The sequence below is a fragment of the Crocodylus porosus genome, unplaced genomic scaffold (genome assembly GCF_001723895.1).
Source record: "Crocodylus porosus isolate Cpor-Errol unplaced genomic scaffold, CroPor_comp1, whole genome shotgun sequence".
NCBI lineage: Eukaryota > Metazoa > Chordata > Crocodylia > Crocodylidae > Crocodylus > Crocodylus porosus.
The window spans coordinates 92,373,009-92,397,728 of NW_017728886.1; the positions used below are offsets into that span (position 1 = coordinate 92,373,009).

The 24,720-nt window shown below is 43.4% G+C and overlaps 1 protein-coding gene across 1 annotated transcript in view; it reads left to right on the forward strand.

Annotated features, from left to right (window-relative positions):
• BLVRA (biliverdin reductase A) overlaps positions 1-6,548 on the forward strand; it is a 41,863-nt gene extending 35,315 nt beyond the window's left edge. The window contains exon 8 of the mRNA XM_019535680.1: positions 4,430-6,548. Within this exon, the coding sequence (XP_019391225.1) occupies positions 4,430-4,703 (274 nt within the window). The 3' untranslated portion in view covers positions 4,704-6,548. The remainder of the gene's footprint in view (positions 1-4,429) is intronic.
• Positions 6,549-24,720: the final 18,172 nt, after the last annotated feature.

The following is a 24,720-nucleotide window of genomic DNA, read 5'->3' on the forward strand; positions in this document are numbered from 1 at the left end:
TAGATATTTGGGGGCTAGACAATTGGGTTCATCTGGACTATTGGTTATAAAGAGACAGCTATCTCAAAGTCAGTTGCATTTTATAAGGGGATTAGATCTTTCCCTTTTCAGGTTAGATGGCACGTGCAATTCCTCTAAAAACTAAATTACAGACAGTACCTCACATAAATCCTCTATTGCCACCTTTGCAATTCATGTGTAATATGAGTTGTCTGTAGGACATTTCACTGCTAAGGAGTTGAACCAGTTCCAGTAGGTGGAGCTAGAGGGCAGGAACAAACGTGCATCATGCTATTAATCTGTGTTTTCACCAGCTTCAGAGTTGCCGTGAATGATTTTTGTTAGACAAAACAAGCACTGGGATTTGCACAGCTTTAAGGAACTACTAAATGCTCCCTTTTCACAGCTCTAGTGATCCACATGAATCCTAGCTTACTGTGCTGTTACCATTCATATTTGGTTGCTCTGGGTCACAGTCTGTTTTGCTTGCATGATAGTTCATCCTGCTTGGAAAGTTACATAGTGTTCCAGTACTATTCGGTTACACTCAGCAGAGTTACAGTCGCAGAGAATTTGGCCCATTCTGTATCAGGTTAACTTGGATAGGTGCTTGGCAAAAACAGGGCCCTGACAGATAGAATTACAGAAGCGCTAATCTGTTGAGACAAAGAGAAGATGCATTTTCTGTAGAGGGGTCAGGTCTCTCATGAACCTTTGCAGCCATGGTCCAAGCACAGTGCACTCTAACCTTGAAGTAAGGTTATTGCAGCCTGCTTTATACCTTGGCATAGTATGGAAGCTGCAGCTAGAGCACAGCTTAGCGCCTTTTTTGCTGCTTGTTAAGCAGGGATTTAACTATACTCTTTCTGTCCATAGTCAGGCTTGGCTGTTGATCATTCCCTGGGTTTGACTTTTAAAGCTCAGCTGTCAGACAAATTACCTCTGACTCTTTTGCTACCAAGACAATTAATCTCTCAATACAAGGTGGAAGGGCATTTCACCAATATATAAGGTGGAAGGGCAGGGAAGTTTTTGTAAGGAAGGGCTGGTTTTAGAGCTCAAACCCCGGCCTGATGGGTTGGAGCCTCAAGTCAATGCATTTCACAAACAAAATGATTGCATGAATTGGAGGGGCAGTGGCTTTTGCCGCTTTCATTTTGGGTTGGCTGAGGGCAGGGTTCAGCTCCAACCTGGGTACAGCCAACCTGATTGCAGGGTGCATATCAGGTTGTAGGTAAGGCCAGCCTATTGCAGATGGATAAAAATGAATATTGTTATTTAAAAATATTCCATTTTTAATTATATTTATATTGTATTTTATTTCATTTAAATATTAATAGACTCTAGTGACTCTAACCCTTAGCACAGGGGCTCGTCACATCAAATGTGTTTAATTTTGCAAAAGACAAAATTTATATTAAGTACTATGTGTTTCCTGGTGAAGTTGTAAAGGAGACCAAACCAGTGAACTGGTGGAAGTCACTGGATAAGTACATGGAACAAGAATGTCTGGAAGTGTTAAATCATTTTATGAGGTCAGTAGTCTTATCTGGAGGTGCAGAGAGAATTTTTTCTTTTCAGTTCATTCAGCCAGTTCAGTTCAATGATCATTTCTCTCAAAGTTGAGGAACTGGGAGTCAAAAAAAAGAGAAAAACTTGTTTTCTTCTTCTAATTTATAAATAAAAACTAGGTACAAGGGGATGAAGTCCACAAGCTCTGAAAGGTTTCTGGTTGTCATGTCCTTCAATAATCAGTTCAGTTCACTAATTACAGATGACTCCTTTCTGAAAAATCAGTCAGTGTTAGATGCAAAACGTGTTTAGATAATATTATGTATCCAGAACATTTAACTAATTAAAAATTAAAATGCAGTTTTAATGTATTTCAAAATGAAATCCAATTGCCATCCAAACAGAGTTTAACACAAGTCACAAGTAATTACAGCAATGGAAAAAGTCATCATTTGTGCACAATTCAGGAAAACATCTAGTTTATGAGAAGGGCACAAGAAGGACAAGTAAATAAAGGAAGTACAACCTTCACCATTTTCTAACAGAACAAAAGAAGGAAAATTTAAGACTCTGAATAAATGTATAGAGAGGTATAGTTGCTTATTTAAGACTCTGAATAAATGTATAGAGAGGGATAGTTGCTTAAATAAATGAGCATAGATATTCTGTATCTTTCTGGTTAGTGACTTAGAGTAATGGTTCTTAGCACATGCATATAGAAACTGGCTTTGAAAATGTAAAGAATTTGAGGTTAAAAATCCTAGGATTAACTCTCTACTGTAAGTGCTCACTGTAGAGCAGAAAAAAATGTCTTTCCAGGGCAGTTGATTTTAGTTTAACGATGCCCAGCTGGCTGGATTTGGAGGTACCGTTTATTTCCTCAAATTATTGATGCCCTCATAATTCATGAGCAGTGGACTGCAGCAGAGGCATGAAGGACTTATGGAAGGGCCATTAATAATCAAGTGAGAGAAACGACGTATAACCTCCAAGATGTGTGTCTCTGCCGGTGATGATGAATGAACTATGAGCAGGTGCATTGTAGGAAGTCAAAAGAAGTTGATGGTATAAGAAGGCGTTCTCTGTGGCTGATGTTGAGGTTTTTTCTGTCCTGTTCCATCCTGCTCCTCCCCTCTTCCATCTCCCCTTCCCCCAGATGGCCCTGCTGTAATACAGGGCCCTGCTGTACTGGAGATCCACATCACATTAGAGCTATGCCCATCACCTCTTACAACTGTAGGGCATTACTTATAGCATCTCTTTCCTCAGCAGTGCAGTGGTGTGGCCGAGGCACACCCTGGGGCTTGTGAACTGTTTAAATCCAGGGGCCCAAAGCATCATAGCAAAAGGACATGAAGGCTGGGGCTGCCGTAGCAGCTTGTTAGCCTCATTAAAAAAATAAAGCTGCATATTCAGATGTAGATCCTTGGGAAAAGCCTGTTTAATCTAGTTTTGCACTGGGGAGTAGCACTTGGGGGTTGTCAGATGGTGTGTGTGTGTGCACGCACGCCCGTGCGTGTGTGAGGTTGCCAGGAAAGGGGAAAACTAAAGCTTCTTGCATAATCTCAGGGATTTACTTTGAGGGTTCTCAGTGGAGTAAAACAAACGTTCGTGAATATTCAGGAAGGAGCTAAGAGCTAGTATGCATGTGAGTGAACTTGCTTGCCTTCTGTGGATTATCCTGGAGGGGGATGGGCAGCTCAGCCTGAATCTCACCACTAATCATGTGCACATGCCAACCATGCATCTTCCTCTTTTGTGTGCTGACTTGACTCACAGGGCCTGACCTGCATCCTTCATAAAACTCCCACTGGGTTCTGTGGCAACAGGATTGTGCCCAAAATGCTTAGAAACATGTAATTTGCATATGTCCAACAGTTTTTATCCAGGAAGCACCAATCAGCCTGTTAAAAAGTAATGAACTGAGCTCTGAGTCCCTGCGGTGAGATGGTTAGCCATTCACGGCATGCACAGAAGGAAGTCTAAAGCAGAGATTTTAGGTAACTTGCTGATGGTTACACCGGGTGCATCTACATATGTGCTTTAGTGCAGAGTAGACTAACGAGCTCCGCAATAATGTGTCACAGTCTACACGTGAACCGGTATTAGGGTGCAGTAGGTTAATTTAACTGTGCTGCAAAATAGTACTGTCAGGGACAATACTATCGTATGGTAGAGTACTTGCATGTGATCAAATGCTCATGTAGATTGTGACAGGAGCTAGCTGGAACATAAGGGTGCTAAAGTGCTGGGCCTGCCTGGCAGCTAGTCCCATGTTGTAGCACCCTTGTGCCCCAACCAGCCCCTCCTATGCCCGACACCACCACCAAGAGCCTGGGGCTTACCCCTTGGGCCCCCTGCCAGCCTGGGGCTGCTCTGCCCCAGCTTAACATGCTGCAGTCTTTGGCACATGTGTAAATGCTGTGCCCAGGAGCAGCTGACTCCAGTGCAGACTGCACCAGAGTTTATTGCATTGTACTAATTGCACTTGTAGATGCACTCACTGTGGATTAGTGGCAGGGCAGGAATTAGAACCCAGGGATTCAATGCTTGATCCTCCCTGCTATCTTAATTTCTGCTTCATGATCCTGTTACCCGACCACACTGTATGGATGGGACTTTGAAATAATGTGCTTTATTATGACTTGGTGGAAATGGCCAAGAGATTACAAGAAACAAGACTTTTTTTTTATATATCTTTTATTGGGCTAACTGTAGAGTTGGAAGAGTTGTTAGACAAGCTCTGGGCATCAGTTTCTCAGGTCCAACTATACAGGTTAACACAAAGAAGTGTTGCCTCTTGATGTTTTGTTACAATGCTTACTGCTCATCAGTAAGGAACAAGCAGAATAATTGTGTGAACATCACAGTTTAGTTCCTGCTAAATGGCCTTCCTTTTTCTCCCCTTTTGCCCTAGACCTCTGACTTGGATTGAAGAAAGGGGACCAGGACTGAAACGTGAAAAGAAAATCAACTTCTGCTTCACAAGTGGCTGCCTGGAGAACCTCCCTCAGCCCCCACCAGCCACAGTGGGCCCTTTCATGCAGGATCAGAACCTCTTTGCCAAAAAACTGTTGGGCCAAGTCTCCAGGGAGGAGCTGGTCGCTGAGAAATGGCGTATCCTGAGGTGCCTTGACCTTGCAGAGGAGATACAGCAGCACTGTGAACAGCCAGAGAATACCCATTCATAAAACCATGCTTAGCAAGAAAGAGATCTGAACAGTTGGAGACTGTGCAGATCTACAGCTTAGGGTTACATCTTTTGCATTTCCAATGACCCCTTTCCATAAAATTACTGGAGAAAATGTCCTGCTTTCTTGTGGGAGAAATAAGGTCTTTCATCCTGGAGTTCGTCTTGGTTCAGAAATTGAAATTATAATCTTCTCTGAGTGCACAAAATGTTTCTGATTTTGCAAGCTTCTGTGCAGCACCACTGATAATACTTAGAAAAGAAAAAAATGGAGATCCTGTATTTGATGGCTCACTTTCTTCTTTCCAAACTATCAGGTTAAGTCTGTTCAATGTGTTCTACAAAAAACACCAGATAATCCCAAGTATAAAAAAGAAAGACATGATGCAAGGGAATTTCGTAGACAAGCTGAAAAACCCCTTCAAGATAAGGAGATGACATTGTTAGAGAGAGTTGAAAGAAAATTGTTTAAATGTTCAAAGGGAAAGAGAGACAGAGAGCGAATCTTCTCCCGGCCTCCCATAAACCAAATCACTGGTACTTTTATAGTGAATGAAAGCTTTAGAGTGCGATTTTTTTAGAAGCACTTGGAGTGGTTCTGCATAAGGCAAGGCAGAACGGTGTGGAGATGTCTGAGCTAGTTTTGAAGATAATTGCTCAGGTTTTGGAAGCAATATAACTATTAGTAGGCATTCCACCTGGGCTAATTAGCTTTACTGAAAGGAAGGCTATATTAGCCCACGCTAAGTGCCATGCTGATGCTGCTAAAGTTATCTCTATGGGACAGGGCAGTGCTGTTTGCAGGGTATCTGAGTTACCTGTGTGAGCATGGCATTCCACCTTGCTAATTGCTTCCAAAATCTGAGCTACAGTTTCCAGTTAGCTTGGATCAGTACACAAGACTCCGTTATGTAACATACCTTGAATGTTAGCTTAATTGTGCTTCCTTTGGAGTCACTGAGAAATTTCACTACTGACTTCAACAGCAAAGAAGAACAGAATATTGAATATTCTACCCTCAAAAAATATTATTGTGTCTTGTGTGTGACTTTATATAGTACCTCTTTCGGTTAGTACAAGCTTGCACAATGAGGAACTCTATGGAAACGCTTAGCTATATTACTGGCATAGTTACATATGTACATAGGCACCAAATTGGAAGCTATGTGCATCTAAGTGTGTTTAACTTTATAGAAGCTTTTTCCAAAAGGAATGTTGAGGTTGTTGTTGCTGTTGGGCTTTTTTTAAAGAATTATTACACTTTTGTATTCTCCAAGAATACAGATTTGGGATTTTGAATTCTACTGAAAGCCTTAATATGTCCATCCCTGCGCGCCATGTCATATTTTTCCACTTGCTTGAGATAGAAGCAAGAGTTTTCTGTGGGAGTGGGTGGAGGGAATTAAGAATGTATACACTTTATGAGAAAGGAAAGTGCCTATTGTGTCAGCTTTTTAAAGTTGCTTTGGTTTTATTTTTTTAATATCTAGCTTTGCTATGAGTAACACCATGGAATATTACAACTGAAATTTCATTTATCACACTGAGAGTCTCTCTTTCCAGTTAGGCTAGTTAGCTGCTTATCTTTAAAAAGAAAAAAATACACAAAAAATCCCGCACTGCTTGCAAAAATGTAAGCAGACACATCCAATTTAATTTACGTCAGGACCCAATATCCTGGCCACACTGCTCTGTTCACTCATTTCCTGCCCTTTCTTTCCAGTTTTTGCACTAAAATTACTTTCTCTTCAGAGGTGTGACTTTGCTGAGGTAACATGGTATATTGTGTACCAGCATTGGTGAATTTGTTATATGTAACTTAATAAAGTGATTAGAGTTCATAGAGTTCAACATGTTCCCTGTGATAGTTATTATTCTTTAACTTTAATATCTCCTCCTGTTTGCCCTGTAGGATTGTATCTAACAAGCCACCTGGCATCTCTTACTACATCCACAACACTTTCAACATCCATGGACTTAAATAGAGCTGAAGGTGTAGAGAGCACCTAAAAGGTGTTCAGCATTCAATAAGAGCAGTCTTGTAATTGTTGTCCTTCTTCTGCCCATTGCAGTTCTTCTGCCCATTAGCAATGCATACATCTCTGTCCTGATTTCGCCCTTCTCAAGACGTGTTCATGCTCCTATCAATAATCAAACGGTGAGCCACCCCTAAAATCTGCCATTCTCTTCCAAAACTTTGATTCCCAAGACAAATTCCTTGTCTTTGTTACATGATTTCACCTTAGCACAACATTTCTCATACATTCTGGTCTGTCTTTTTTAAAATCTGAGTTGCTTCTTAGCACAGTCAAATTTGGATCTGTACAATTTCTAGTTTCCCATCCAAAAGTCTGAGCATTTTGTGCAACTTTCTTGAGCCTACAGAATAAATTTAGGAATAGGTATAAGGGAAAGTTTTGGCGTTTTTTATGCCCCTCCTTCCAGGTTTCCAGCACTGCTTGAATTTTGGGCATGAAAAATTCTATCAGAAGAACCTTTTACATGATACTGGGCCTTCTGTTCTCAGCTAGATGCTAGAAATATAGAGAAATGAGCAAATGAAATGTGATGTTATATGTGACATGGGGAGACCAGGACAACACATCCTCTACAGAAGTCTCCAGTGTTCCTCCTCTTTAATGCTAGAAACCCCACATTCCTGTGTGATAGTCACTCATCTCTACCCACAAATTGTGAATTGTTATGGAAACTGTTGCATCCTAGGATGACTAAACATATTTGATGATATTGCTATGAACATTTTGGCCAGGGTGAAGGCATTTGGATTGCTGCAGAGGTCTCTGCAAGGGGTGGAGCTTGTTGAGTGGAAAAGTCAAGCCTACAGACCAAAGAAACCTGTGTTGGAAGAGGGGTCCCAGAGCCAAGCAGCAAGCTTTAGGTAGAGAGGAAGGGTTGGTTATGCTTTGGTTTGGCTTCACTGTGGGATTAGGCAAGATCAGTAAAAGTTCCCTTGGAAGGTTCCCCTAAATCTGAAGTGAAGCTGCCAGAGAAGGACCCAAGACAGAACCAAGCTCAGAGAATGCTCAAGTGTGGCAAGGCAATAGGCAAGGGGAGTATTTGAAAAGCTTATCGTTTCTGTCTAGAAGTCTGCATGCCTTGTTATCAAAGTACAAAGTAAATTTGTTTTAGTTACCTGGTGGGTTCTGGGAGAGGCTGTTCTTGAAGTAGTTTTGAAGGTCAGAGGTAGGTCAGGTGCACCCAAGACAGCCAGGCTGTGGGGCCCTGTGTTACAGGGATTGTGCCACTATATGCTGTGACTTCTGGGGGATTCCTAAAAGCAAAATGTATACATTAAGGACCCTGTGTCATTTTTCTGCGTGCATCACTTGTCAATTTACAGTGGTGTTTTTGATGATTGACAAAGTCTCTAATGACTCTTTGATGGTTGCCTAGGAAATTTGTGCTCTTAAGAGGTTGCAATGCTGGCAAGGTCCCATTTCTCTGAAGGGGTAATAGACAGTGTGCTTGTGCCCAGACAGCGTGCTGGTGAAGCTAAGGGAAGAAATGGGTTCCAGCCTACTTAGGCCAAGGGAAACCCAATAATGCGTGCAGCATTGCCAACTTTCCTGGTTTTCCTGCAAATGTAGTGATTCTTGTACCTTTTTCCTCAGTCAGAACAGCTATCATCTCCCATTACTGCCCATGCAGCTGAAGCCAACAAGATGATGGCCATTTCCCTACAGGTTATACATTCAGATGTGGCAGAAGATAGCTGCCATCGTTGCTTTCAGGTAGATTGAAGCTGTGTCCAGAGCTCCCAGAACATGGCTCCACAGAGGGTGGGGTAGAGGAAAGGTACAGAGGACATGAGTAAGACAGGCACTGTGAGGAAGTAGGTGGATTTAGCAGTGGCAGACTGAAGGACTGCAGAGGTTAGCGAGAGGAGGGAAGGTGGAAGGGATCTGACAGCAGCTTCTCAGCTTTAGGTAGTGCAGAAGAAAGATAGTGCTCTCCAGGCAGCCATGGGGCAGGCAGTGTGCAAGTTCCAGAGGTCTGGAACCTGTAGGAGGAGCCCTCCAAGCAATGCAAGCAGCTCTTCTGTTCCTATTACTTCTTTCCAGGGCTGGATGGGCCAGCTGAGGTCTGTCTGTGCACCCAGCAACAACATTTTTTGCTGCCCACTGTCCATGGACTTACCTGTTGCCTGGAATCAAGGCAATGTCTGGAGAAGGGAAGGGGAAGAAATGTCACAGCGTTTCAGGCAGAGAGTCAGTAGGAGAGAAAGATAATTCAAATTAAAGTATTTTTGGATAAAGTATAACAGCATAATACATAAAACCATATTTATTGTAACAATTGTATAATTTCCACCTTTAGTTAAATGGAAATTTTACAAAAATGTGAATGTTTTAAAAATTATTTTTGAAATGGTGTTTAATGTTTAAGAATCAAATACTTAAATAGTTTATAAAGGATTTTGAATTGGTAGGGTACTGCATTGTGGGATTTAGGGTAGTAGCTGGTGGGACTCTTCAGACTCCTGGTGTCAGAGACAGAAGTGTGGAGGCTTGTAGGACTAGTAAATGAACCCAGATACTCTATAGCTTGGGGGTTAGGCTTGGGTCTATGGTTAGGGTTAGAACTGCTGAGGCTAATAGAGCTAGGGTTCAGGTTTGGCTGGTCAGGATACCTCAGGCTGGGATTAGGGATCTGTCTGGTAGGGCTTTGCAAGTTACAGTTGGGCTTGATTAGGGCTGCTTGGCTAGGGTTAGGGTTGTGGCTAGTGATAGGCTTGCAGCTGCTTTAAATATATTACTGCACTAAGTTACAAAAAGCTCTGCTTGGATTAGTATAGGGGTTCCCAAACTGTGGTATGCGTGCTCCTGGGGCTTTGCAAGGCATCTCTGGGGGTACACTGTAGAAATTGTATAATGGTGGATTTAATTTTCATTATAATAATAATTCACATTTAAGGGGTTTAAATATAAATTATATGCTGGGAGCAGTACACAGGCAGCCAGTAAATCTGGAAAGGGGTATGCAATAAGAAAAAGTTTGGGAACCTCTGGGTTAGTAGTTAGCAAGTACTGTCTTCCTTGATTGTTGATTTTCCAAGTGCATGTTATAACCTTAGTAATAAAAAGGAATTATGAGGGGTCAGATGGACAAGTAGTCAGGCAAGTCAACACTAATAGGGAAAATGTACTGTTATTCCTTTCCCCTTAGGAAGAAGCGGAGAGTAAGTGATTTCCCTTTGAGCAGCCAAGAAGAAGAATGCATTCTTTTCCTTAAGCATTAAAAGTTGAAATTACCTTGCATGCATTGGTAGTTTGGGGAGTGTCCCAATGGGAGAATGCTAACAGGGTTAACACATAGTGGCATAGTGCAATCTTACACCTCAGGTGAAACATGAAGATAATCCTACCTGACTTTATATAGGTAACCTATTAACTGCTACCAGATACATACTGTGGGATACTAAAAGAACACGAAAGTATAGAACGTGGATCGAAAGGACCCACAGGAAGACAATCATTTACGCCTTTTTGGCAGTGGAAATTTGGGGTTTTTTTTATTTGAGGGATGTTTTATTAGGCTGGTATCCATGAATCCTCATTGTTCTACTTTGACCAGCTGTACTATTTCCTTTTTTCTTTTAATTTTTAAGCTATACTTAATATATTTAATAAGAGTTGGTTTTTAAAGAGAGGACAGGTGGGTTGTGTGAACTTGGTACATTCTGAATACTTCAGTTGTTGTAACGGGATATGCATCCCCATTTCTTGGTGCACCTAAGAATGGGTGAAATCCCTTCAGTATGCCAAGAGGAAAAGCCTACTCCTAAATACCATCTAAGATGTCAGTCTTGGAGAAAAGAACTGACATCTGTAATGTGTTAGGCTACTGGAACATGGAGACAGCGCCTCTTAGGGTTTTTCTCCTAAGCAGGGAAATCATATAAAGCAAAGGTGTCAAGTAGCACACAGGGAAGAAGACAAGGAAAACCTTTAAACCAAACATGAATGTAGTGGAGCCTCCACTCTAATTCATGAGCACCCTGAGAGGGAGTTCCCCTCCGACTCATCTGCCACGCCTTTGATGTTAATGAAAAAGGGGAGGGTTCAGTGACATAAATTATGGGTTCCCCTTCACGGCACAGCGAGTTGATGAATTGGAGCTCCACCTCCACTACACCTCTTCCATATGCCAGCTGCAGTGTGTCACTGAGGATGTACTTGCCACCCAAGCCAAGCCAGTGGGCTCCTTTGAAAATACTGGTGTTGAGATCAAGCCAGTGAAGTTTTGTTCCTCCTTTCATGTGGGGCAGCAACTGGCCTAACTGCTGCTCTCTGGGCACCCATTTCTTGAATAACAGAAAACTATATGGTTGAAGCAACAGAAGATACATAAACAATAATTTACTTCACAAAAGAGAAGTGTAGGATCCCTTGCTTCCCAGATCCTCCCCAGAAAAGTCCCTGGGGGTGCTCAGACACCTGTAATGAAAGTCTTACTCAGGGTTCTGTAGTACCCGAATCCTCCTGGTCCTCCAGAAGGCCCCCAACATCCAGAAAAAAAAATATAAACTAACACAGGGGTCTTCTAACCCTCAACCAGGTCTGCAAAGAAGAAAACAAAGCAAACCTCTCCAGGGTACCCATGGATAAAGAGAAACTGAAATTGATTGTGCACCTGCAGTCCTAACAGTAAAGCCAAGTCCTTCAGGCTACAGTCCTCACCTTTCCCAGGACTTCCCCTCTCATGTACAAGGACAGTCCTTGTGAAGACAGAGGTGGGGATGACAATCTCAGTCCCACCACATCTCCCCTCCTTGGAAATATTTCAGGAGGTTGCTAAACCTTCCCCATATTGGGCTCTGCCTCCCTGATTTTTTCCTCCGTGTGCACAGCTGTAACTCCTTTTATACAGCCAGTGTGGTGCAGCTCCCTGACACCATCCATCATGCATCCCTGGAGCTGGAAGGAGCATGCGCTTATAAATTGACACTGTGGTGCTGTACGCTGCTGTGCTGTCAAATGTAGCATTGCTGCAGGTAAGTCTAATGGGCAGTCAGCCCATAGCAGGTCTCATTCAGCTGATCTACAGCTGCCAGCTGCAATTCCAGCACAGCAACCTGGCATCTCGTTCCTGTCTCCCCAGGTCTCACTGTCACAATGAACCTGGAAACATAAGAAGACTTCTTGATTAGGGTAAGACTGGGTATATACACACAGGACATTAGGATGAACCTTGAAGGCTGTCCTTAGCCTGTCTGAGCCATGCAAGTCATTTTCCTCTGTCTACAACATACGTTGTTGCTGACTCCATAGCCATCCATGTGGAACTACTTGTATATAATTCTGAACCTTTCTAGGAATCAGTCTGCAGATGTCTATCACTACAGGGTTATATCTATTCATGGGCAGGACAAAAACGAAGAGAGATAATGAAAGACTGTATATTTGTAGCTGATGGATTTACTATGCTCAAAGCCTACAAAGCCAAGGTGAGAGGCTGGCTGGGAGGCAAGTGTGGATTGACCTCATGTCTATAAAGTCACCAGATTGTCCAAGGCTGACCAGCTTGTGGGGCATATGTGACCAATGGGTATGGGTCATCATCTCGTCATTGGCAGCCCCTCACAATCGAGGATGATTGACTTCCATGATTGTCTTAACTGTGGGTCTGAAGATGGCTGACAAGGCCAATTCGGGTATGGTTAGTTAGATCTTAAAGTCAGCCCTAACTAGCATAGGTTTTGAACTGCTTACTGGAAGTGATATTTAAGGTGTTTAGTGTCATTTTGAATTAGATACCTTGTTCTTATTGTCCCCCTAAGAAACAAACTTTCTCCCAGGAGAGAGAGACAGGAAGGCATGATATGCATGCTGATTTTGTTGTAGCCTGTCTGCTACCCTCACTCAGAGGCATGATGAATTCAAACACCAGGAACAAGTAGCCAGTCTTATCAAATTTCTCTTTCCTCAAAAAAAGATACAGCATAGGTATTACCAATTTAAGATCAGGCCTAATTTGGAGGGAATTCAGCTGATTTAGATTTAGATTTCTGTACTGACATTGCTAGAGTGTCAGCTGTGGTAGCGCTTCTCATGCAGATACCAGTTCACTTGGAAGCAAACTGAAACTAAACAAATGTGGCCTTTTGTAACTTTTGGTCTTTACTGCTCTGTGCAGGGTTCAGACAGGTGACTTCATCTTCATTATCAAAAGGAAATTTCAGTGTCACACTTCTCTAACTTGGGAATGCACCTGTTTTCTGTTTAAGTCAACAGTCAGTGTATCCTGAGCTAATAAGCACTGTGGCCTGAAAGTTTATTTAGTCTATTATATGGTTACTACCTCAGGAACAGGAGTCTTGTTAAAGTTATCTCTATTCCTAACACCAAGAATCTTTAAATTGTGCTCCGCGTGAGGTAATTTCCTGTTTTTGTCACTCCTGTTAATGTCACAATCTGCCTAATAACACTGCTATCTACCATACTTCACGTAATTACTGATGAGTCAATGTTATTTACTGATAAAGGTTAACATACAAAATCCCCCAAAACCTGTCATAGAGAAAAAGAGCCAGATTACATCAATGTTGTGAATAATTAATCTACTGAATAAGAATTTTATGATGCCTGATACATATTTTGTGTATACGGTAATAATCAAATAAAAGATCATGAAAAAATTAGCAAAAAATTAGGTTATGAAGTTCCTGACAGAGATCTATTAGGCTGCACTAGTGTTTCCATAGGAAAACAGTAGGTGACCTATCACTCAGGACTTTTAAAACAGAATAGAATTATGTATTAATAAATATATTATAAGAAACAGTTCTGCATTGGTGTAAGGGGCTTTCCTCACCACTTAGAGATGTGTCACCTCCCAGCTGGAACAGTAGTATTTTGTTGTTGTAGATAGCCTGCCACGCCTTCAACGTTCTGGGAGATAAGTGCGGACACTACTGGGAGGCAACTGAGATCAGTTATGGACTCAGAGTTTCTGTGGCTCTTCTCAGGACTTCACCATCCCCATCCCCTGCCTGCACCACACCTGATGTTCCAGGCGATGTTGATTGCCACTATGATTCTTTACTATCTTAACCAAAAGGCTCTTAACTGAGGTGTCTGTCTATGTGGTTGCTTGTCCTGTTCTTCCCTGCATGGGTCCCAAGGCTCTCTGTCTCTGGTTCTCTCTTTGTCACAGTCTCAAGGCCGGGACCCTCTCTCTCTTCTCCTCTCTCTTCTGAGAGAATAAAGTCAGCTCCTCTTCCTTTTCTTGTAGGTCCCCGGAGTGGTTCCTTTCACCCACCCAGGATCAGACTCATCAACTGCTCAAGCCTCCTTGCCGTCTCCAATCGTTGGTTGGACCTTGCCGGGTAAATCACGGGGCTGGTGCTTACCTTCTGGCCCTCTATCCCTTCTCCTTTCTTCACTGGGCTTCTCCCTTTCTCTCTTTCACTGCTCGGATTTCTTTCTCCTTCTGTCTCCCCCTGGGATGCTCCCCGGCGTCCCTTAAATCTCCTGCTCTCCAACTAGTTCAAATTCCCCCCCTGCCATTTTTCAGTGTGGGGGATGCACAGGGACGCTGATGTCTGTGACATGCACTCACCTTTAATTAGCGTGGCTTGCTAATTAAAGGGTCCACTTTTAATTAGCTTGGCTCACCAATTAAAGGGCCTGATGCCGCAACCCAGAGCACATGTAAAAATTCCCTATGTGCCTAACTCACCTGGGAGAATTCCTAAAATCCAGCAGACACTTGCTCTGCATCTTTAGGCACCTAAATATTCTAATATACATGTAAAGCAAAAAGCATGTACTGAGTACTGCAGAAATAATAATTACAATGTCCTCCTTCCAGCTGGGGGAATTGTTGGACCCTTTGCTGAAAGGCACTCAATTACAGAGGCTTTGAAACACTCTTTGAATGGCATGAAACACTAGGTCATGTAAACTGCTTAATAAAGAACTCATTTCTCAGCTTTACATTTGTTTTCTCTAGAATTCATGTTATTCTCTAGAAAGCATTTCCAAAGAGCAGCTCTTTCATTCGTTTCTGGGGATGTTTCTGTTTTGTGGATGATCGGTTTCAAGACTGATTTTTTTTTTGGACCTAGTCCATTGATAGAAATCCACTTGCTTCCCCTGTTTCATGGTTCTTTGGGGATCTCAGTAGCTCAAAACATTTGAATCTATTTCATGGTTCTTTGGAGATCTCAGTAGCTCAAACCATTTGAAAAAAAGAGCTACATTTTATGTCCTGCCTTTTGGATGGAATGTCTACTGTTTAAGATTAATAGGTTTCAAACTGCAGCTGTAAATCAGGACATAGAGAGTCCCTTCTGCATTCTCTGTCATTCAGCTGCCCACACAGATGCAAATAATGTCTAAAGAAAGGGACTTCCATAACTGAAAAAAGCCACTCTTGGAAACTCAAGGCTGTTCTCAAGAACTAATATGACTGCAATTATATCCAAGAAACAAGCTGATTTTGGTGCTTATACCTAAATGCCTGAGCTCCATTAAAAAAATGGTTCCTATTATATAATTCCCAGTACTGTTTCTAGCTGAAACAGAAAAGAAAACTGAAGTGCTTCATACTGGTTACTATCATGCCTGCTCCCAGTACTTGTTTCATTGTCTTGGTTCAGCCTATTCCCAGGAGCAGATGGGCTAAATTAGGCAAGGTTTTTATTAACAAGTTTTTCAAATGTCCTCTGATCTCAGCAGCTTGTTGGACAAAGGCAGTATTTTAGAATCACTTTTTAAAAGGACCTGAGTCCCAGTTGTCCCACTGCATGTAAATACAACTTGTTACTCCAAGTGAACAACACAAGTTTGGAGATGCCATTACTAATGGCACTGCTTAATAATAATATTATAATATATACTAGTCCTCCCACTCTTTTTTCTGTACCTGGAACAAGTGGTACTTCTGTACATTCTGGGAAGAGCTGTCAGAGGATTATGCTTTTGTTGGTTAGGATTGTGTCATCTCTTCTCTCTGCTGAGCAGATAGTTCTAAACGTTTGTTGGAGGAGGATCCTAACAGTGAGAATCTCTTCACTTGCCATTTTTGCATCACTCTTTGTGTTTTTATCATCAGATAATGATACACATAGGAGTTGCCCTGGGATATCTGCAGTTACAGTTAAGAGTTTATATATACCACAAGTCTTATGTAGTGACAGATAACAATGGGGAGGGCTGGGGTGTTCTCTAATTATTGCTTTGTTTAGATTGGGAGGGTTTTAAGTATGCTTGGATTACACCACTGTTTTTCTTTTTTGAGTGGATGGATTCTGATGAATCCTCCACCTTTTCATTAGTACCCTTGCAGTCCAAAATGAAGATTCTACTATACTCTTCACTTACCAACTTCCCCAAAAAGTGAACTGCAATATACTTCTCACTGCCATCTTGCCCTACAACATTCCCATTTGACTCCCAAATGGGCTAAGTAACAGAAAAGAAATAATAAATGTTCAAGAAACACACAGTTCTCTTTGTTGCTTATAAGCATTCAATTTTCCAGTTACTTTTAGTACAAATCGATACAAACTACAAAGACCTTACTCAAGAATATCTTCATAGCATCGATTACCCTGTTAATTGCTGTGTACCTTAAACCAAGCCCAACTTCCTAGAGAATTAGTGCAGTCATTATATTCAGAATCCATGCACTACTTTTAGAGAAAATCAATTGTCCTATAGTCAAAACATTTCTAAGGTAATTTAAAATCTTTCTGATTTATTTGTATGGTATCTCTCACCTACATACATATACTAATCACCCCAAAATTACACTAAATGTAGTTTTAAAAATAAATATAGTAGCCCAAGTAATTAAAAAATAGTATTAATTTACTTTGCCTTTAGCTTCCTTGAGACTTGACTTATCCTGTGCATAGGACACCCAAAAGACTTCTTCCATTCTCTCCATCCTTGCCTCTTGTTATCCTGGGAATTTTCTCTGTTCTCGAGATCCCAGGCAGAAGAATCCCAGTATACCAGGCAGCAGTGCCTAGCCCTGAAAATTAGGGATACAAGGATTTTTACGTTATTGTGAGAGTTTTCGTTGCAGGCACCAGAATCCTATCATTCAAGATAAATGTGTGGGTGTTAGCAATGCCACCTTGAGGGAGGCTTGTTATTACTCAGTAGAGGAAAAAAATCAAAATGTGAAAAGAGAGCAGGCATTTTTGTGAGTAATTTCAATTAGCCAAATAAACCAACTATTTAACCTCCCCCCCCACCTCCACCCCCAAAAAAGGCAAAAAAGAAAAAAGCTTCAAGAGCTCTGGAACAGGGGACCCAAGTACTGTTACTGAGAAAGAGCTGATAGGCAGGAGAAAAACAACAGAGCCCCTTTAGGAACTCAACTTTTGTGGCCTACAGGGGCAAGGACTTAGATAAAGTGCTGCTACAAAACAGGGTAAGAGGCTTAGTCTAGGGGCTCAGGAGAAAAGAATCCTGGGAAAGAAAGACAGAAAGACTGAACTGGTGGCAGTGCCTGCTCGTAATAGGGGAGACAAACTCCCTAATCAGGGGCTGCACTGAGCTCCAGAATGCAAACTATTGCAGATTGTTGTTGAGAAGAAACTGGTTCCAGATGTGGACCTGCCTCTGACAAAGATAAACCAGAGGCCAATGAGGCTAAAAAGAGATAATAGAAAACTCCTGTGCCAGACCTCTGAGACAGGGATCAGCTGGCCAGCTGGGCTAGGGACAGACATGTAAAAAGCCTGAGCCTAAATTGATTCAATCTTTGCAGGTTAGTTTAACCTGCCTAGGCTGAACTGGTTTGTAACCACACAGACATCCCCTGTGGGCTGAAAAAATGTCGGCACATACCTACAGTGGCTCAGGCTAGAAGCTGAGGGGTGCTAAAGCAGCCCTCCCTTTCCTTCCACAGTGCTGAGCTGGGGTGAGGTGAGGGGACATGGCCAGGCCCCGGCAGGACACTTTGATTAGGGAAGAGTTCACCTCCTCCCTTTGCTGCTCCTGACCAGTGAGGGACCCTACATAAAGATAAAACTGAATTCTTTCATGCATTAAGAATTTACAAGGCACATTTCTAGGATACTCAGAAATGTTGATGTTGCACTCAATTTCTAAGGACAGTTTCAATTGCTACGTTGAAAGCCAATAAGTTTTCTTACCAGCCTTCACCTGGTTATAATTTCCTACAAATTATGAATTGAGCTAATTATTCACTCTATAAGGAACAGAATTTACCAGCTTCACTGGCCAGGCCATCATGGATGGCATTTTATAATATTACTGAAAATTAATATTATTACTGTAACATTAATATTAACATTAGTAGCACAGCATTAACTTATACAGCCAGGAGTTATACAGGGAGTTGATAACGGTGCAATTATCAGCTCATCAGCAAAACATAAGCCTCTCTCATTAGTTCAAGCCCTTCTTAAGCAGCTTTTTCCAAGGAAGGAATGCAGGAACATTACCAGCTACCTGTTGATTAGCTCCAAAAAGCCCTAAGCAGCCACTGTCCTGTCTGCCTTACACAGACACCTCTCAGCATTAGCTAGCACACCACATGTTGGCTACAGTCCATGCTCTGTGAGAGGGGAATCCCAGGTTGAGCAGGGAATGGTGGTGGGGTGGGACAGGGGGAAGCCAGGCAGCCTCTGCTGTACCTCCCATCTCTGCTGGAGCTTCAGCCAGGAAGCAGAGTGGCGGGGCCAGCCCAACTCTCTGGAGCAGAGAGCCCCACCCAGGGCTGCAAAGCATCTGGGATGCTGTGGGACTCTGGTTTAAGTTAAACTAGGAAGAGTTCTGAGACAGACTGGTTTGAGCCAAATCAGTTGTCTGATACTACATTCAATCAGGTTTATCTCAAACTGGTTTCAGCCATTTTCAAGTGGTTTATGTGCACTGAATGTCTGTTCTGTTACAGTTTTCAACCAGTTTCTGATCACTTAAACCAGTTTATGTGTAATGTCTGTCCCTAACCTGGGGAGGAGCTGGGTCAGTAATACATTGATTCCAGGAAAGGAGGACAGTTAACCCAGAGTACCAAGAAAGTAGAAGCATTCTTGCAGAGTGCGTGAGCTGTGGCCTAGAAGGAAGGAGGCAACTCCTTGGAATTACAGAGACTGTTTACAGAGGGTAGAGAATTTTTGTTCTTGGCAGGTAAGTGTGCCTAGAAGGGTTAAAGATTTTATTGAGAGCTATTTCAGTTCTAGTTGGGAGTGTGTTGAGTCACCACTACTGGCTTAAGAGTGGCTAGAGATGGTTTGGAGGCCATACAGTGGTGTGTTTGGGTGCTCGGCAAATGGATTCCTGCATGGAGCAGAGGTATGAAGTGGGCTGATGCTAAGGAGCTGAAGTCAGCAGTCTCAGGATGAAAGCTACAGCTAGAGAGAATTCAGCTAAGGCTGAGGAGGCTGAACCTTGGACAGAGGACCTGTGCCAGAGTGAGCAAAAACAAGTATCCAAGTTGCAAGGCTCAACATGTGGAAATTGTATAACACCTGTGAGGTATGGGCATGACTATGAGGGATGCTGAGGGCACAATTCCCACTAAATTTAAATCCGATTGCTCTTATCTTTGAAGCTGGTATTTTACTTGGCCACTTTCCTCATTAGCATAACACTTCCCATGGCCAGATCAACTGCTTAAACTGTCTGTCCTACTTTGAATTTTCCATCTAAAGAAGGAACAGTTGTTAGAGTAGAGAGGTAAGGACTAGAAGCAGGAAGGTTTTAAACCAAATTGAAGGAAACTGAGCATGTAAAATGCAGATGTTGGGATAGAGTATCTTCTTACATCATGCTTGTCTGCTTTCAGATTGGAAAATCATGCTGTTCCTTCCTGGAGTGATGAAACTCTCCTGTTCTAAATCCAGACTGTGGTGGGACCCACCATTTCCTGTACATTGGGATACTCTCTGTGCTCTGAGGAGACCAAGCTTGGGAAAGAGAGAGAAAAAGAGGCAGAATCTGGGCAGGAGCAACAGGCCAGAGCTGACTGTGGAGAGGCCTTGGCTATATGGGAGTTGGGTGAAGAGAGAGAGAGCACCTGTGGCTGCCTCTGATTGGCATGCAAAGGACAGGATACAGAGGTTATACTAAGTTAACTGCCCTGGATTAGCAACTCTTGATGTGCCACTTCTATGTAACTAGAACCGATTGGGCTTTCTATATTTGTATTTTTTTCTGACTGTGCTTATCTACTGATGACTAGAGCCTGAAGCTCCTTGTGCTTCCCTTGGAGGGTGTGGAATGCGCTGTACGCTCCAGCTAGGGACAGACATTCAAAAAGCCGGCGCCTGAATTGATTCAATCTTTGCAGGTTAGTCTAACCTGCCTAGATTGTGTAGTAGTAATGGTTAGCTCCCTTACTAAAGAGTGATGTCTTCCATAAGAAAGGGTCAGTTGACCATTTTGGGTAAAGGGTTAGTTGCTACAATAAAGGCTTAATGAGGACAAAGAGTCTTCCTGCTTCTTCCTAAGATCCAAAATAACACAGAATGAACAAATATGCAAATGAACAGACATTCCCTCTGGACTGAGGAAATGTAGGCATATGCCTGCAGTCACTCAGGCCAGGAGCCGGGGGGTGCTAGAGCAGCCCTTGGCTTGAAGGGATGCTGTGCTGGGGGGGGGCGGGGGCAGGGGAGTGGCCAGTGCCCCAGCAGTAGCCTAAAGTGAACTGGCCGGGGAGAAAACGTAATTCCACCCTCCCTGTCCCATGCACCTGAGCTGGGGTCCACCTGGCACTGGCACTGGCACTGGCACTGGCACTATCCTCTCCCTCCCCCCGGCCAATGCAGGGACAGAGGCACCAAACTCCAGCCAGCATGGCCCCTTGAGGCAGAGGTGGCAGGGATGGGGTTTATTATATCCCCTGACCCCACTCCCTCTGCCCCTGGGGAACCATAGCCAAAGTCTGCCAGCCCCAGCCACTGCCAATCACTCCACGCATGGGGCAAGTGGAAGAATAACCCCCCTCTGCCAGATGCTGGGCTGCAGAGCATGCTGGGGACTCTGGTTTAACTTAAACCAGGAAGGGCTTTGGGACAGAAGTTTCATAAACTGCTTTAAGCTCAATCAGTTAAGTTTGCCACATTCAACCAGGTTTATCTCAAACTGACTTTCAGCCATTTTGAAACTGGTTTATGTGCACTGAGCTTCTGTTCTGTTACAGGTTTAAACCAGTTTCTGCTCACTTAAACCAGTTTATGAGTAACGTCTGTCCCTAGCTAGACACATAAAGGACTAGTGAACAACAACCTTTGCAGTGACCCTTGCAGTGGATCTAGTTATGGCAGCTTTATTTGTTGGAAACCATCGGGACAGGACGAGTAACAACAGGTCAATTCTCGGTCTCCAGTAACAGCTTGGATGTTTACAGAAACTCAATTGAAGTTATTTTCTGGGAGGTAAGTGCCACTGCTGATCTTACAAGACCTTCAGGTAAGCATCTACCTTTCCAAGTAAAAATTAAACTAGATCTTTAGGACTACAAATAGTTCTGATGGGCCTGGTTTCTACTTGCTGAAACTCCTGTTTGTTTGTTTTTTAAAATTCATTTTTACTTATCCTCATTTTACATAGATATAAATGACCTCAAGGAATACAGTGTAGTGGAAGTCATTGGGGATGAAGGAGGAGAGTGGTTTTTGTTTTGTTTTTGTTCTTTTCTTTTCCCCAGCATAGAATACATGCAAGGTGAATAAATGTTTCTAAGGGTTACATCACGCTATGGCAAGAGTTAACCAAAAATGGAAGGTCTAATAAACTACAGTGAATCTTTCTGTTCTATTGGTAAATCTGAAATAAGGTTTTTTGAGCTTCCCATACATGAATGAAGCTTTTTTGTGCATTAATAATATTAATTTTACAGTAATGTTATAAAATACCGTCCATGGTGGCCTAGCCACTGAAGCTGGTAAATTCTGTCTGGTCTTAATATAATGAATAATTAACTCCATTCATAATCTGTTGTAAATTATAACCAGGTGACAGGTGGTCAGAAAACTTATTGGCTTTCAATGTAGCAACTGAAACTGTCCTTAGAAATTGAGCGTAACATCAACATTTCTGAGTCTCGTAGAAACGTGCCTTGTAAATTCTTAATGCATAGAAGTCACAGTTTAATTGGCTTGTCTGATCTCAGCCCTTTGTGGTAACAAACTGTCCCAGATGGGCCTTTTTGTGTCATTCGTGGGAGCTCCGCCTTCCTGGTTGTTGGCTACTCCCTGTCCGGACCTGCTTGACACCGTGGGTGTTTGTTCTCCCTTGTCGCCAACCCCGCTCTTTCCTGCCACGACTTGCTGTTTTCCCAGTGGGCAGGGCTAGTTCAACGGTCCCTCGGTGGCACGGTTTTGGCCCACCGGTTGCACACGGGGCTCCGCCACCTCTACACCCTGGCCTCACGCCACCTATAGGCTCCACGTGCCTGTACCTGCTCTGTGCTACTTCTGCAAGCTTCCAACACGTCGTTCGTACTCGATCCCACCTCAGTGTTGGCCCCTTCGCCTAAACCTACACTGGTGCCTCAGTTGCACTATCTGCATACCCCGCGCCACACGCCCTTCACCCTGTGAGACCTTCCATACTCGGAGTCACCGATATTCTCACAGCCTGGCTGTCCCTCCACCAGATCCCACTTATCCCAAATGGGGCAGGAAAGGAATGCCCCTTTAACTGCTCTGAGGCTGCTCCACTCCTATTCCTTTAACATGCGGCTGCTGCTCTTGGCGGCGATCCCACCCCGATCTCCCTTCAGCCAGGTGATCCGCGATCCTTCGCCCCTCTTCAATGTGACTTGCACCCAGCGTCCTGGCACTTACTTCAGGGTCCTCCTGGGTCATCCCGACCTCTAGCAGCTCACCCGATCCACCACTTCTGCGGCCATCTGCAGACGTCCCTGTCGTCGTGCATCTCTTAGGGATCGCTGCTCCCTCCGACACGCCCATTCCCTGATCCCCATCTCGGAGTTTCCTCGTCGTCACTGGCTCCAACCGCGTCTGGGTTCCTGAGCTCCCTGTTGCCTCTGGAGCGGCGGCCGCCATTTTAAAATCCCCCAGCCGGCATCCAATGCTGCCATCAGCTGCTGTCTGCAGCTGTACAAAGATGATGCTAACGAGCCGTGCGGATTCTCCCTCCGGCTCAGCGTTTCTCCTGCCCTGGGCTTCAGGTAAGCGTCTCCTGTTACCTCGGGCCCCATGACACAAACAAATTTGTTTACAGTGGCGTCCTGGTAGCTATTCTGGGTTTTGATATTTTGCTTTCTGAAACATAAGATTTTTTGTTTTTGTTTGTGGCGATTTTTTAAATGCAGAACACTTAAGGTGAACTTTTTTGTATATTTCTAGCCTGTAGTTTAACATAATTTTATTTAAGTATAAAGAAGTGATGTTTGGGGGCATTTTTATTGAATTCCAACTCCTATCCAAAAACAGCTTGACACAAATCACTAGGGTTTAAAACAAAACAAAACTAGGAAGTAAAAAATGCACTTCACCATCTTACCATGATAAAAGGTAGAACTACAGAATTGGAATGCATTTGTGCTAATGTATGTTTTAATGCATTTATTTGTTTGCAATAATTTTTAATGCATTTATTTGTTGTGTGTGTGTGTGGGTGTGGTTTTTTGTTTGTTTGTTTTTTTGTGTTCTCCTTTTCTAACCAAAAAGTTCTAAATTCAGCATAAAGGCTACATTTAGCTGACACTAACATTTTAATGAGTACCAACCAATTGTTGGCTCTGCATTTAGGACCCAGATGCCTTGTGCCAAGTGGGGGTGACCCATCTGCAGGCCAACCACAAGCTTTCCATTTAATACCAGGCAAACGTATTGATACACAGTGATAACAGATAAGAAACTATATAAACAATTAAGTAATTCTACATATCTACCAAATCCTAGGGCTGTTCTGAGAGTCAAAGTATATCTAGCCAGGATGCAGTCTTCATTCTGAGACTTTCTTGTGTGTCAGATGTCAGCAGTCAGGAGGTGGCATGCTGAGCCCCCCACCAACTCCACTCCTCCAGTGGAGTGGATGAGATGTGCTGGTGGTCTGCCCCTGTCCATAGTGGCCTCAAGGACCCTTCTTAGGGAAGAGAAAGACCTGGGTGGAACCAGGGAGGAGGGACCCTTTGTTGCTCTCATGTCTCTGCTTTGTATTCTTCCCTCCTGATGATTCATGATTGAAGAGTTCTGATGACTCTTCCACCATGGCTGTCACTGGTTGGTTTCTCTGTTTTCATCACACATCCATGTAGCTCATCACGTGCATACATACTAATTTGGTGTTTCTGGGCCTTCTTCTAATGTGGGCTGTTCCCCCCAAAACTGGGACTCAGCACCTCCCCCTCCCCCCGCCCCCATGCTCTGGGGCCTTGTTAGCTGGTGCCACCTTATCTTGTGTTATGGACCAGAGACAGCAATCAGTTGGACAATGTTTTATTGTTATATCTACAGTGTTAAAGCAAGTCTCTTATCATAATAATAAAGTGAACTCTAAATGCATGTTTCATAAATTCATGAATATATATTTTGCTGCCCTCCCACAGGGGCGATGGCCCCCACACGGGGATTACGGCCCCCCAACAGGGGATTTGGCCCCCACACAAGTGGTTCAGCCCCCCAAGAGGGACCAAATATCCCCTGCAGGGGCTACTCCCCCGCAAGGCCCACATGCCCCACCTCAGCCCTCCCGATGGCTGTCCCACGCAGCCCCACCCCCAATGGCGCACCCCTAGGCCCCTAAGGCTACCCCCACAATCCCAGGTACTGATACTTAAAAAAAAAAAACAAAACCCCAGAAAAAAATGGAAAACCCCCCCCTTTACTTACCTTAGAAGTGGGCGGGGGGGGAAGGCTCCAGGGCCTCCTGGCAGAGCCCCCCAGGCACCACAGGACAGAGGAGGAGCAGCAGGGCCCAGTCTGGGGCTACTGGCACTGTCACCCTGCTCAGCAGTGTGCAGGCGGGGCCCCAGTCAGCCAGATGGCAGCTCCAACTGCTGGCAAGTGCTGGGGGTTTTTTGTGTTTTTTTTTTAA